The 15,341-nt window shown below is 39.0% G+C and overlaps 1 protein-coding gene across 6 annotated transcripts in view; it reads left to right on the top strand.

Annotated features, from left to right (window-relative positions):
- HSD11B1L (hydroxysteroid 11-beta dehydrogenase 1 like) overlaps nucleotides 1-15,341 on the top strand; it is a 148,946-nt gene that overhangs the window by 60,960 nt on the left and 72,645 nt on the right. For all 6 annotated transcript variants that reach the window (XM_056518074.1, XM_056518077.1, XM_056518075.1 and 3 more), the window contains one exon: nucleotides 7,455-7,585. In XM_056518074.1, coding sequence (XP_056374049.1) covers nucleotides 7,455-7,585 — 131 coding nt within the window. The remainder of the gene's footprint in view (nucleotides 1-7,454; nucleotides 7,586-15,341) is intronic.

Raw genomic sequence — 15,341 nt, 5'->3', positions numbered from 1 at the left:
GTCGGGCGTGTACATATGGAAATGACTAGGACATCACTATAATAACCAGAATGCATTGAGCATATCACCCATAAATGTTTTTCCTGTCAGTGCAATGTCAGCTACCCATACCCTAGGGGGTGCTATTGTATAAGCAATTAGCATCATTACCATTAAGGGTTAACTGTCAAAAACTGGTCTTAAACCCACATTCGACACTTGACGTATGGAGGCATAATTTAATAGGTGTGACACATATAAGTAATTAAAACCTGGATTCTCAGACAGTCACCAACTAGACATCCAAATTTATGGGAAAGATAATAATACAATGGATCATTCTCTAACACAGATGTGTTAATGTCTAGAGAATGTAACTAGTCCCCCTTATATTGTCTTATCCAAACAGCCATAAATATCTAAAGAGACAAAAAGTATTCTACTCCCAGACTGTCACTTGAATAGGAGAACTTTAGAATACACTGGTCTATTTAGAACATACACAAAGTGGCCGACATCATGCTATTAAACATAGTGATTCATTTTTGGGGTGTATAATTTGTATGACACATACTAGTCCTGCTGTGTCCATGCATCATGGACACACTTCCTTGATTGACAACAGTGAGCACAGGGGTCACAGCTGGAGGAAAAATCCTCCCACTGTCAGCTTGTGTCCTGCTACTGTCAGTGAGGACAAGCTGGGAGTTGTAGTTTTGCTAATGCTAGGGGAGATGTGAGCAGACAACATACTAAGGGAGGGTGCGGAGACCTGCACAGTTAGGCCACGCCCCCTCCATTTGAACGGAATTCATACTAGTGAGCTATATTAAAAGTCTAATAAAAAAAATAAGTGCTAGACACAAAAATTCGATGTACATGGTCAGGAATAGGTACTTAGTGATATATTTAAAAAAATGTTTGTTGGATCTGACGGGTACGCTTTAATGTTGCCAACCACTACTCATACGTGACTTCCACTTACGGAGGAACATTCTGTATTGAGTGATTAGTCCAGTAACAAGGATCTTCACTCACTACTGCATTATTACTGATGATACTCAATAGGAAGGTAGCACAAAAGGCAGGTTGTCGATAATACCCTCAAATCTGTCTGTGAGGGACTGTAACGTCACATTCATTTCCACCCCTTCATGTACAAGATCATTGGTGATACATCATAACTACCTATATATCATTATTGTGGTTTGTGATTCCTGGTTTTGAGCTCAGTAATAGGAAACAGAGGTTGGTTATTAATATTACATACTTTGGGTGACTTACTTGTGGGGTACCCCTGGGGTCAATTCTGCATCCTATTCTTTTTTTTATATTTTTATTAATGACCCTGTAGAGGGATGGTATAGTAAATGTTGACCCTGTTCCTGCGATCTCCAGACTTAGCAACGATTTCCCTATTTGGTACCCCTGTGGTGTAGGGGGGATAGGTGCATTTATCATCCATACAAGGTGAGCAGCCATCTTGAAGAGGCAAATGCATGCAACAGTAGAAAAATATTTTTTTTTTACAGGATATAGTCATTAGATTCTGGAGAGAGAGAAATATTACAGGTTATAGTCACTAGATTCTCGAATGTAATAACATTATAGGTTATAGTCATTAGATTCTGGAGAGTAATAATATTACAGGTTATTGTCATTAGATTCTGGAGAGTAATAATATTACAGGTTATTGTTATTAGATTCTGGAGAGTAATAACATTACAGGATATGGTCGCTAGATTCTGGGGTGTAATAATATTACAGGGTATAGTCATTAGATTCTGGAGTGTAATAACATTACAGGTTATACATTAGATTCTGGAGTGTAATATTACAGGTTATAGTCATTAGCTTCAGGGGTGTAATAACATTACAGGGTATAGTCATTAGATTCTGGAGAGTAATAACATTACAGGATATAGTCATTAGATTCTGGAGAGTAATAACATTACAGGATATAGTCATTAGATTCTGGAGAGTAATAATATTACAGGATATAGTCATTAGATCCTGGAGTGTAATAATATTACAGGATATAGTCATTAGATTCTGGAGAGTGATAACATTACAGGATATAGTCATTAGATTCTGGAGAGTAATAATATTACAGGATATAGTCATTAGATTCTGGAGTGTAATAAGATTACAGGATAGAGTCATTAGATTCTGGAGAGTAATAATATTACAGGATATAGTCATTAGATTCTGGAGAGTAATAACATTACAGGATATAGTCATTAGATTCTGGAGAGTAATAACATTACAGGATATAGTCATTAGATTCTGGAGAGTAATAATATTACAGGATATAGTCATTAGATCCTGGAGTGTAATAATATTACAGGATATAGTCATTAGATTCTGGAGAGTGATAACATTACAGGATATAGTCATTAGATTCTGGAGAGTAATAATATTACAGGATATAGTCATTAGATCCTGGAGTGTAATAATATTACAGGATATAGTCATTAGGTTCTGGAGAGTAATAACATTACAGGTTATAGTCATTAGATTCTGGAGAGTAATAATATTACAGGTTATACATTAGATTCTGGAGAGTAATAACATTACAGGATAGAGTCATTAGATTCTGGAGTGTAATAACATTACAGGATATGGTCATTAGATCCTGGAGTGTAATAATATTACAGGATATAGTCATTAGATTATGAAGAGTAATAACATTACAGGTTATAGTCATTAGATTATGTAGTGTAATAACATTACAGGATAGAGTCATTAGATTCTGGTGAGTAATAACATTACAGGATAGAGTCATTAGATTCTGGAGTGTAATAACATTACAGGATATGGTCATTAGATCCTGGAGTGTAATAATATTACAGGATAGAGTCATTAGATTCTGGTGAGTAATAACATTACAGGATAGAGTCATTAGATCCTGGAGTGTAATAACATTACAGGATATAGTCATTAGATTCTGGAGAGTAATAACATTACAGGATAGAGTCATTAGATTCTGGAGTGTAATAATATTACAGGATATGGTCATTAGATCCTGGAGTGTAAAAATATTACAGGATATAGTCATTAGATTATGAAGAGTAATAACATTACAGGTTATAGTCATTAGATTATGTAGTGTAATAACATTACAGGATAGAGTCATTAGATTCTGGTGAGTAATAACATTACAGGATAGAGTCATTAGATTCTGGAGAGTAATAACATTACAGGATATAGTCATTAGATCCTGGAGTGTAATAATATTACAGGATATAGTAATTAGATTCTGGAGAGTAATAACATTACAGGTTATACATTAGATTCTGGCGTGTAATAATATTACAGAATATACCGTATTTATCCGGGTATACCACGCACCGGCCTATAACACGCACCCTCATTTTACCAAGGATATTTGGGTAAAAAAATTTTTTACCCAAATATCCATGGTAAAATGAGGGTGCGTGTGTGCGTGTGTATACCCCGATATACCCCCAGGAAAGGCAGGGGGAGAGAGGCCGTCGCTGCCCGCTTCTCTCCCCCTGCCTTTCCTGGGGTCTAGAGCGCTGCTGTCGGCCCTTCTCAGCCCCTGGCTATCGGCGCCGCTGCCCGTTCTGTCCCCCTGACTATCGGTGCCGGCATGACGTCAGTGCGCCGAGCCGTGCATAGCAACGACCAGGGGACGCACGCCGGAGGCCTGCAGCAGCGCGGACCCGACTCAGGTAATTATGCCACCGGGGATGGGGGGAGGCAACGGGGCAGCGGCGCCGGCAATGGGTGCCGCTGCCCCTTCTCTCCCCCTGGCTGTCGGCGCCGCTTCTCTCCCCCTGGCTATCGGCACCGGTAGTCAGGGGGACAGAACGGGCAACGGCGCCGATAGCCAGGGGGAGAGAAGGGCCGACAGCAGCGCTCTTAAAAATTTTAGCCTAAAAAGTGCGTGTTATACGCCGATAAATACGGTAGTCATTAGATTCTGGAGAGTAATAACATTACAGGATATAGTCATTAGATTCTGGAGAGTAATAACATTACATGATATAGTCATTAGATTCTGGAGAGTGATAACATTACAGGCTATCCATTAGATTCTGGAGTGTAATAACATTACAGGATATAGTCATTAGATTATGAAGAGTAATAACATTACAGGTTATACATTAGATTCTGGCGTGTAATAATATTACAGAATATAGTCATTAGATTCTAGAGTGTAATAATATTACAGGTTATACATTAGATTCTGGAGTGTAATAATATTACAGGTTATAGTCATTAGATTCTGGAGAGTAATAATATTACAGGTTATTGTCATTAGATTCTGGAGAGTAATAATATTACAGGTTATTGTCATTAGATTCTGGAGAGTAATAACATTACAGGATATGGTCGCTAGATTCTGGAGAGTAATAACATTACAGGTTATACATTAGATTCTGGAGTGTAATAACATTACAGGATATAGTCATTAGGTTCTGAAGAGTAATAATATTACAGGATATAGTCATTAGATTCTGGAGAGTAATAACATTACAGGTTATACATTAGATTCTGGAGTGTAATATTACAGGTTATAGTCATTAGCTTCAGGGGTGTAATAACATTACAAGATATAGTCATTAGATTCTGGAGAGTAATAACATTACAGGATATAGTCATTAGATTCTGGAGAGTAATAACATTACAGGATATAGTCATTAGATTCTGGAGTGTAATATTACAGGATATAGTCATTAGATTCTGGAGAGTAATAACATTACAGTATATAGTCATTAGATCCTGGAGTGTAATAATATTACAGGATATAGTCATTAGATTATGAAGAGTAATAACATTACAAGTTATAGTCATTAGATTATGTAGTGTAATAATATTACAGGATATAGTAATTAGATTCTGGAGAGCAATAACATTACAGGATATAGTCATTAGATTCTGGAGAGTAATAACATTACAGGATATAGTCATTAGATTCTGGAGAGCAATAGCATTACAGGATATAGTCATTAGATTCTGGAGAGCAATAGCATTACAGGATATAGTCATTAGATTCTGGAGAGTAATAACATTACAGGATATAGTCATTAGATTCTGGTGTGTAATAATATTACAGGATATACTCATTAGATTATGAAGAGTAATAACATTACAGGTTATACATTAGATTCTGGCGTGTAATAATATTACAGAATATAGTCATTAGATTCTAGAGTGTAATAATATTACAGGTTATACATTAGATTCTGGAGTGTAATAATATTACAGGTTATAGTCATTAGATTCTGGAGAGTAATAATATTACAGGTTATAGTCATTAGATTCTGGAGAGTAATAACATTACAGGTTATACATTAGATTCTGGAGAGTAATAATATAATATTACAGGATCTAGTCATTAGATTCTGGAGAGTAATAACATTACAGGATACAGTCATTAGATTCTGGAGAGTAATAATATTACAGGGGATAGTCATTAGATTCTGGAGTGTAATAATATTACAGGATATAGTCATTAGATTCTGGAGAGTAATAACATTACAGGTTATACATTAGATTCTGGCGTGTAATAATATTACAGGTTGTAGTCATTAGATTCTGGAGTGTTCTAACATTACAGGATATAGTCATTAGATTCTGGAGAGTAATGATATTACAGGGTATAGTCATTAGATTCTGGAGTGAAATAATATTACAGGTTATATATTAGATTCTGGCGTGTAATAATATTACAGGATATAGTCATTAGATTCTGGCGTGTAATAATATTACAGGATATAGTCATTAGATTCTGGAGAGTAATAATATTACAGGATATAGTCATTAGATTCTGGAGAGTAATAACATTACAGGTTATTGTCATTAGATTCTGGAGTGTAATAACATTACAGGATATAGTCATTAGATTCTGGTGTGTAATAATATTACAGGATATAGTCATTAGATTCTGGAGAGTAATAACATTACAGGTTATTGTCATTAGATTCTGGAGTGTAATAACATTACAGGATATAGTCATTAGATTCTGGTGTGTAATAATATTACAGGATATAGTCATTAGATTCTGGCGTGTAATAATATTACAGGATATAGTCATTAGATTCTGGAGTATAATAATATTACAGGTTATAGTCATTAGATTCTGGAGAGTAATAACATTTCAGGTTATAGTCATTAGATTCTGGAGTGTAAGAATATTACAGGTTATACATTAGATTCTGGAGAGTAATAATATTACAGGTTATACATTAGATTCTGGAGTGTAATAATACAGGATATAGTCATTAGATTCTGGAGAGTAATAATATTACAGGTTATACATTAGATTCTGGAGTGTAATAATACAGGATATAGTCATTAGATTCTGGAGAGTAATAATATTACAGGTTATACATTAGATTCTGGAGAGTAATAATATTACAGGTTATACATTAGATTCTGGAGAGTAATAATATTACAGGTTTTACATTAGATTCTGGAGTGTAATAATATTACAGGTTATACATTAGATTCTGGAGAGTAATAATATTACAGGTTATACATTAGATTCTGGAGTGTAATAATACAGGATATAGTCATTAGATTCTGGAGAGTAATAATATTACAGGTTATAGTCATTAGATTCTGGAGAGTAATAATATTACAGGAAATAGTCATTAGATTCTGGAGTGTAATAATATTACAGGTTATACATTAGATTCTGGAGTGTAATATTATTACAGGTTATAGTCATTAGATTCTGGAAAAGGGTTGTTGATCCTGTGATTTATTCTAATTGGCAGATTTGGAGTCAGCCAAACTATGTTACTATGGTATAATAAATATATAAAGCTTTGACACTGCTGAGATATTTTTGATTATCTGAATTACAATTATAGGAAACAAAGAAATTAGATTTTGACTTAAACCGTAGCCATCATATCCAACCAAATTTATTTTTTCTAATATCACTCAGTACATCTAATTTTTATGTGTCTTGCACCTTTTTTATTTTTTATTACACTTAATTTAGCTCACTAGTCTGAATTCCTCTCAAAGGGAGGGGGTGTGGCCTCAGTGGGCAGGTCTCCCCCCCCCTCCCCCCCCCCCTTAGTATGCTGTCTGCTCACATCTCCCCTAGCATTAACAAAACTACAACTCCCAGCTTGACCTCACTGACAGTAGTGGGACACAAGCTGACAGTGGGAGGATTTTTCTTCCAGCTGTGAGCCCTGCACTCACATCTGTCAATCAAGGAATTGTGTCCATGACATAGGGGATGATGCATGGACACAGCAGGACTAGTATGTGTCCAAGCAGGCAGGGGGTCAGTTGTTTGACTGGCTTTTTCAGTATGAAAAACTGAAAATTTTCTAATGAAAGCAATTGCAAAACCTATTGGATTTTTATGCTTTACAACATATCAAAAGTTTTTTTTATCTGACCGTACCCATTTAACAAATGATTTCTTTTACACATATTGTTTGAAATTTATCAATGCATTTAACTTTGTGCCTTCTGTTTTACAGAAAGCCTTGCAAATGTTAGGGTTTTAGTTACTGGTGCCAGCACTGGCATTGGGGAAGAAATAGCATATCACTATGCCAGGGCTGGAGCACAAATTGTCTTGACTGCAAGGAGGGAAAATATTCTGATCAAGGTAAGAAACAAGCATTAAGGAAAGCATTGGGATGTTTCTTTAGAACAACCCATTTCAAACCATAGGAATTCATATATAGTTGTTTTTTTCTATTTGCAGTTATAAAAGCTTCCACTCTTCTAGGAAGACTTTTTTACAAGATTTTGTAGTCTGTCTTTGTGAATTTTTGCCCTTCTTTCAGAACAGCAATTAAGATGTCAGATACTGATATGTGATAAGAGAGCCTTGCTTTCAATCACATTTTAGTTTAACCCAAACGTTTTCCATGGGGTTGAGGTCATGGCTCTGTGCAGGCCTGTCAAGTTCTTCTACACCAAACCCTGACTTTATAACCATTTTTTTATGTGCTCTGGGGCACAGTCATGCTGGAACAGAAAAGGGCTTTCCCCAAACTGTTCCTTTAAAGTTAGATCCATAAAAGAGATAATAGAAAGGTTAATGTTTTGCCAAGATCTACAACATATAAATGTTTAGGAATCTGACAGTGCCCATTTAAGGAGTCCTGAAAGGAACCTGGAAACTTTAAGTGTACCTGTCTTAAAAAAAGAAAAGTATTATATAATGTAGATAATAATATATATATATATATATATATATATATATATATATATATTTGTAATATACATTGGTAAAAAAAATGTGTATACTTTTGTCCCTACAGCTATTGTGTATCCCTGTGAGGAGTCCAAATACAGAAAGTGTGGGTGGACAAGCTGGGCTCTGTACAGTGAGACTCTGACATGCCCCCGGCTCACAAAGCAGGTTGATTGATAAGCCAGAAGCCATGCTTGTCCTGCCCTCACTTCCTGTATTTGGATTCCTCATAGAGACACATAGGCAATAACTGCAGGAACAGCATTTTATCACCCAAAAATATACAATGTATGTTTCAAATATACTACATCCCTATCTACATTATATCAAAAGTTTCTGTTAAGGACAGGAACACTTTAAACATGCAGTCCATTCTGCAGATAGCATGGAATATAGCAAGAAGCATTGAACACACTTTGAGTGTAAACAGAGAGGTACCTGTTACCCCTTAAGGATGCGTACTCAGAATTGCACTAATTGCAGTGATGCCCGGCATTAACCCCTTAGTTAATGCCCGGCGTTAACCCCAATCAAAGTTGTTCGCAGTGTTTAAAATGGTAAAAAAAAAAAAAAAAAAAAAAAACTATCTCGGCTGCTCACTGGAGCTGATTGGGACCAATGTGGTGTCCCGATCAGCTGAGAGGATGGCGGGAGGGCCCTTAATTGCCTCCTCGCTGTCCGATCAGTGCTCCTATGCTCCAGTCAGCCATGGCAGGCTATAGCAATGGAGTGCCGATAACACTGAACAATGCTATGCTAGTGCATAGCATTGTTCAGTGTATGCAGTCCAAGGGGACAAAAAAAAATGTGTTTGGAGAAAATATTTTTTAAGTGTACCTGTCATTAGCAAGAATTTTATATAATGTAGAAAATAACATATGTATATTTGTAATATACATTGGTTAAAAATGTGTGTAAGTTTGAGCTGCAGCAAATTTTCTGCCACAGCGCAAACTCACCGTAAACTGCCGCCAGTGCGAATGTACCCTAAAAACACTACACTACACAAACACATAATAAAGGGTAAAACACTACATATACACCCCCTTACACTCTGCCTCCCCCCCCCCCCCCCCCCCCCAATAAAAATGAAGAACGTACCGTACGGCAGTGTTTCCAAAATGGAGCCTCCAGTTGTTGCAAAACAACTCCCCCCAGCATTTCCGGACAGCCACTGACTGTCCAGGCATGCTGGGAGTTTAGCTCAATCCCTAGTTTAGTCCTCAAATGCGCATGGCGCTCTCTCACTTTGGAGCCCTGTCGTATTTCAAGGAAACGGTTTAGGGCCACATATGGGGTATTTCCGTACTCAGGAGCAATTGCATTAGAAATTTTGGGGGTCTTTTTCTCCTTTTTCCCCTTATGAAAAGGAAAAGTTGGGGGCTACACCAGCCTGTTAATAGTAAAAAAAATGTTTTTATTTTTTTAATTTTTTTACCCTAACAGGCTGGTGTTGCCCCATACTTTTTATTTTCACAAGAGGTAAAAGGAAAAATAGACCCCTAAAATTTGTAACACAATTTCTCCTGAGTACGGAAATACCCCATATGTGGATGTAATATGCTCTGCGGGCGCACAACAAGGCTCAGGAGTGAGAGCGCACTATGTACATTTGAGGCCTAAATTGGTGATTGGCACAGGGGTGGTTGATTTTACAGCGGTTCGGACATAAACACAAAATAATAAATACCCACGTGTGACCCCATTTTGGAAACTACACCCCTCATGGAACGTAACAAGGGGTATAGTGAGCCTTAACACCCCACAGGTGTTTTACGAATTTTCGTAAAAGTTGGATGAGAAAATAAAGAAAAAGTCTATTGTTCTGGCACCACGGGGGGCTATGTAAACGCACAAGGCCCCTGACTTTCATTTCCAACAAATTCTTTCTCTAAAAGCTCAATGGCGCTCCTCCGCTTCTGAGCATTGTAGTGCACCAGCAGAGCACTTGACTGCCACACATGGGGTATTTCCATACTCAGAAGAAATGGGGTTACAAAGTTTGGGGGGCATTTCTCCTATTACCCCTTGTAAAAATGAAAAATTTGGGTGAAAACCAGCATTTTAGTGAAAAAAAGATAAAAATAAATCATTTACACATCCAACTTTAACGAAAAATCGTCAAACACCTGTGGGGTGTTAAGGCTCACTGTAGCCCTTGTTACATTCCTTGTGGGGTGTAGTTTCCAGAATAGTATGCCATGTGTTTTTTTTTTTCTTGCTGTTCTGGCACCATAGGGGCTTCCTAAATGAGACATGCCCCCACAAAAACCATTTCAGCTAAATTTGCCTTCCAAAAGCCAAATGTGACTCCTCTTCTGAGCATTGTAGTTTTTAGACTTGTGCACTAGAAACATTTTCGTTTAATTTCGTTTCGTTTTTTCGTTTTGGAAAAAAATTTCGGTTCGGCAATATTTTCGGTTTAGATTTTTCGGATACATTCGGTATTCGGGTATTCGTGTTGTTTTTTTCGGATACATTCGGTATTCGGGTACATTCGGTAAATCTTTTTAGTCTTTTTTTGGACTTTAGCGATCCTAATAAATAATGGAGATACCTTTTTTATTAAAATTTCGCAGGGTATCATAAAAAAATCATAATAAAAAAGATACAGTGGTGATGAAAAAAATTGTATCTAACGAAATGTATCTTTTTTATTATGAAATGTTTATTCATTTTTAAACAGGGATCAATTTATGTGAGCGGGTAAAGCACTAAAAATGTAGCCGACAATAATGAAAATGTAGTGTGTGCGTGTTTTTCACTTTTTTTTAAAACATTTTTTAGGTAGTACTACTACTCCCAGCATGGAACACACTCTTCCATGATGGGAGTAGTAGTTACCTGTACTAATTGACAGATTGCAGGGGTCCCTTGCGATCCTCTTGTATAATGTATAGATGCAGCGGCTGCTCTTCTATGGTCCCCTGCACTCACGTATATATACACATATTCATATTTCCCGCAGAGCTGTGATTGGCCAGATGGTTCCAGCCAATCACAGCTCTCTGTGAGAAATAGGAATATGTGTATATATACGGCCGTGCAGGGGACCATAGGAGAGCGGCCGCCGCATCCATACATTATACTGGAGGATCGCAGCGGGTGTCAGGAGTGATACCCGCTGTGATCTTTCCTTTACTACAAGTACTAATACTCCCAACATGGAGCACACTCTGCTCCATGCTGGGAACTGTAGTACCTGTATTAATAGACAGATCGCAGCGGTTACACTCACTGCCATATGTCTATTAATGCAGGTACTACAGCTCCCAGCATGGAGCAGAGTGTGCTCCATGTTGGGAGTATTAGTACCTGCAGTAAGGGACAGATCCCAGGGATGTCACTCCTCCTGACACCCGCTGCGATCCTCCTGATGTGACTGTCGGGATCAGCTGTTCTCAGGGCTACAGAGCCGGGAGAACAGCTGACGCTGAGCCGTAGGTATACATCGTATATCTACTGCCCAGCAAGAACTTACAGTGAGCCTGCAATGTGTATATACAGTATACACATTGCTGGCTCACTTAACCCCTTGCTGAGCTGTGCGCTATGCGCAAGCCCAGCAAGGGAAGAGTTAACTTACACTGCTGGACAGTGTAGGTTAACCCTTTGTGCGGTATACACTTTATACAGCTATCTATAGATAGCTGTATACAGTGTATACAGAAGACGAAATCCAGCTTACTTCCCTCGAGTCCCGGGCCGGGTTCGTGTAGCTCCGCCCCCTAGTGGTGACGTCATTAGGGGGCGGAGCTACAGAAGGGAACAAGGCTAGTTTATCTGAAGCTCTGTTCACATTGTACGTTTTGTATAATGTGAACAGACCCTTCTGGCAGTGTCTACCCAGACAGGGAGACTCCAGCTGTTGCTAAACTACAACTCCCAGCATGCCCAGACAGCCAAAGGCTGTCTGGGCATGCTGGGAGTTGTAGTTTTGCACCAATTGGTGGCTCCCTGTTTGGGTAGACATTGCATCATGGGTGCTCTCCCCAGCGGACAGCACCAAAAATGTCATAACCAATTTTTTGTGTTTTTTTTTCTTCTCGTTTCAGATCCGTGTATGCAGAGGATTACTGCGGATTCGATGGATTACGGCGGATAATTTTTTTTTCCCTTTAATAAAATGGTTAACGAGGGCTGTGGGGGAGTGTTTTTTTAAATAAAATAATTTTTCCAATGTGTTGTGTTTTTTTTTTTTTTTTATTGAATTTTCAGGGTTAGTAGCGGAAGCTGTCTTATTGACGGAATCCATTACTAGGCCAGGGCTTAGTGCTAGCCCCCAAAACAGCTAGCGCTAACCCCCAATTATTACCCCGGTACCCACCGCCACAGGGGTGCCGGGAAGAGCCGGTACCAACAGGCCCGGAGCGTCAAAAATGGCGCTCCTGGACCTAGGCGGTAACAGGCTGGCGTTATTTAGGCTGGGGAGGGCCAGTAACAATGGTCCTCACCCACCCTGGTAACGTCAGGCTGTTTCTGTTTGGTTGGTATTGTGCTGAGAATGAAAATACGGGGAACCCTATGCGTTTTTTTTTTTTATTTAAATAAAAAAATAAAAAATAAAACGCATAGGGTTCCCCGTATTTTCATTCTCAGCCAGATACCAACCAAACAGCAACAGCCTGACGTTACCAGGGTGGGCGAGGACCATTGTTACTGGCCCTCCCCAGCCTAAATAACGCCAGCCTGTTACCGCCTAGGCCCAGGAGCGCCATTTTGACGCTCCGGGCCTGTTGGTACCGGCTCTTCCCGGCACCCCTGTGGCGGTGGGTACCGGGGTAATAATTGGGGGTTAGCGCTAGCTGTTTTTGGGGCTAGCACTAAGCCCTGGCCTAGTAATGGATTCCGTCAATAAGACAGCGTCCACTACTAACCTTGAAAATTCAATAAAAAAAAAAAAACACAACACATTGGAAAAATTATTTTATTTAAAAAAACACTCCCCCACAGCCCTCGTTAACCATTTTATTAAAGGAAAAAATAAATAATCTGCCGTAATCCAGCGAATCCGCAGTAATCCTCTGCATACACGGATCTGAAACGAGAAGAAAAAAACACAAAAAATTGGTTATGACATTTTTGGCGCTGTCCGCTGGGGAGAGCACCCATGATGCAATGTCTACCCAAACAGGGAGCCACCAATTGGTGCAAAACTATAACTCCCAGCATGCCCAGACAGCCTTTGGCTGTCTGGGCATGCTGGGAGTTGTAGTTTAGCAACAGCTGGAGTCTCCCTGTCTGGGTAGACACTGCCAGAAGGGTCTGTTCACATTATACAAAACGTACAATGTGAACAGAGCTTCAGATTAATTAGCCTTGTTCCCTTCTGTAGCTCCGCCCCCTAATGACGTCATCACGAGGGGGCGGAGCTACACGAACCCGGCCCGGGACTCGAGTGAAGTAAGCTGGACTTCGTCTTCTGTATACACTGTATACAGCTATCTATAGATAGCTGTATATAGTGTATACCGCCCAAAGGGTTAACCTACACTGTCCAGCAGTGTAAGTTAACTCTTCCCTTGCTGGGCTTGCGCATAGCGCACAGCTCAGCAAGGGGTTAAGTGAGCCAGCAATGTGTATACTGTATACACATTGCAAGCTCACTGTAAGTTCTTGCTGGGCAGTAGATATACGATGTATACCTACGGCTCAGCGTCAGCTGTTCTCCCGGCTCTGTAGCCCTGAGAACAGCTGATCCCGACAGTCACATCAGGAGGATCGCAGCGGGTGTCAGGAGGAGTGACATCCCTGGGATCTGTCCCTTACTGCAGGTACTAATACTCCCAACATGGAGCACACTCTGCTCCATGCTGGGAGCTGTAGTACCTGCATTAATAGACATATGACAGCGAGTGTAACCGCTGCGATCTGTCTATTAATACAGGTACTACAGTTCCCAGCATGGAGCAGAGTGTACTCCATGTTGGGAGTATTAGTACTTGTAGTAAAGGAAAGATCACTGCAGGTATCACTCCTGACACCCGCTGCGATCCTCCAGTATAATGTATGAATGCGGCGGCCGCTCTCCTATGGTCCCCTGCAAGGCCGTATATATACACATATTCCTATTTCTCACAGAGAGCTGTGATTGGCTGGAACCATCTGGCCAATCACAGCTCTGCGGGAAATATGAATATGTGTACATATACGTGAGTGCAGGGGACCATAGAAGAGCAGCCGGCGCATCTATACATTATACAAGAGGATCGCAAGGGACCCCTGCGATCTGTCAATTAGTACAGGTAACTACTACTCCCATCATGGAAGAGTGTGTTCCATGCTGGGAGTAGTAGTACTACCTAAAAAATGTTTTAAAAAAAAGTGAAAAACACGCACACACTACATTTTCATTATTGTCGGCTACATTTTTAGTGCTTTACCCGCTCACATAAATTGATCCCTGTTTAAAAATTAATAAACATTTCATAATAAAAAAGATACATTTCATTAGATACAATTTTTTCCATCACCGCTGTATCTTTTTTATTATGATTTTTTTATGATACCCTACGAAATTTTTATAAAAAAGGTATCTCCATAATTTTTTAGGATCGCTAAAGTCCAAAAAAAGAATAAAAAGATTTACCGAATGTACCCGAATACCGAATGTATCCGAAAAATCAAACTATCTATATCCTTTTTACTATATTTGTTATCAGAATGAATTCTTCACGTTCGTTTACAGATAACGAATGAATTCGTTATTTACAGCATTATGGACGGGAAATAACGAATGTATTCGTTACTTTACTATTCGTATTATCGTGGCTATTCGGGAATGTTCAAAATATGTTTTCGTGCATTCGGATTGGTCCGAATGCACGAAAACGGTAAAATTCGTTAATTTAGACATTCGTGCCGAACCGAATTGCACATGTCTAGTAGTTTTCCCCCAGAGCATTTTACTTCCTAACATGGGGTATTTCCATACTCAGAAGAGATGGGGTCACAAATTTTGGGGGGCATTTTTTCCCATTACCCTTTGTAAAATTGTAAATTTGGGATTTTTTTTCCTCCTCATTTACACATGAGACTTTAACAAAAAGTCATCAAACACCTGTGGGGTGTTAAGGCTCACTGGACCCTTGTTACGTGCCTTGAGGGGTGTAGTTTCCAAAATGGTATGCCATGTGGTTTTTTTTGCTGTTCTGGCACCATA

Source organism: Hyla sarda, chromosome 1 (assembly GCF_029499605.1).
Source record: "Hyla sarda isolate aHylSar1 chromosome 1, aHylSar1.hap1, whole genome shotgun sequence".
NCBI classification, from domain to species: domain Eukaryota; kingdom Metazoa; phylum Chordata; class Amphibia; order Anura; family Hylidae; genus Hyla; species Hyla sarda.
The sequence above is the reverse complement of the archived record's forward strand: the minus strand, read 5'-3'. Positions and strand labels throughout refer to the sequence as shown.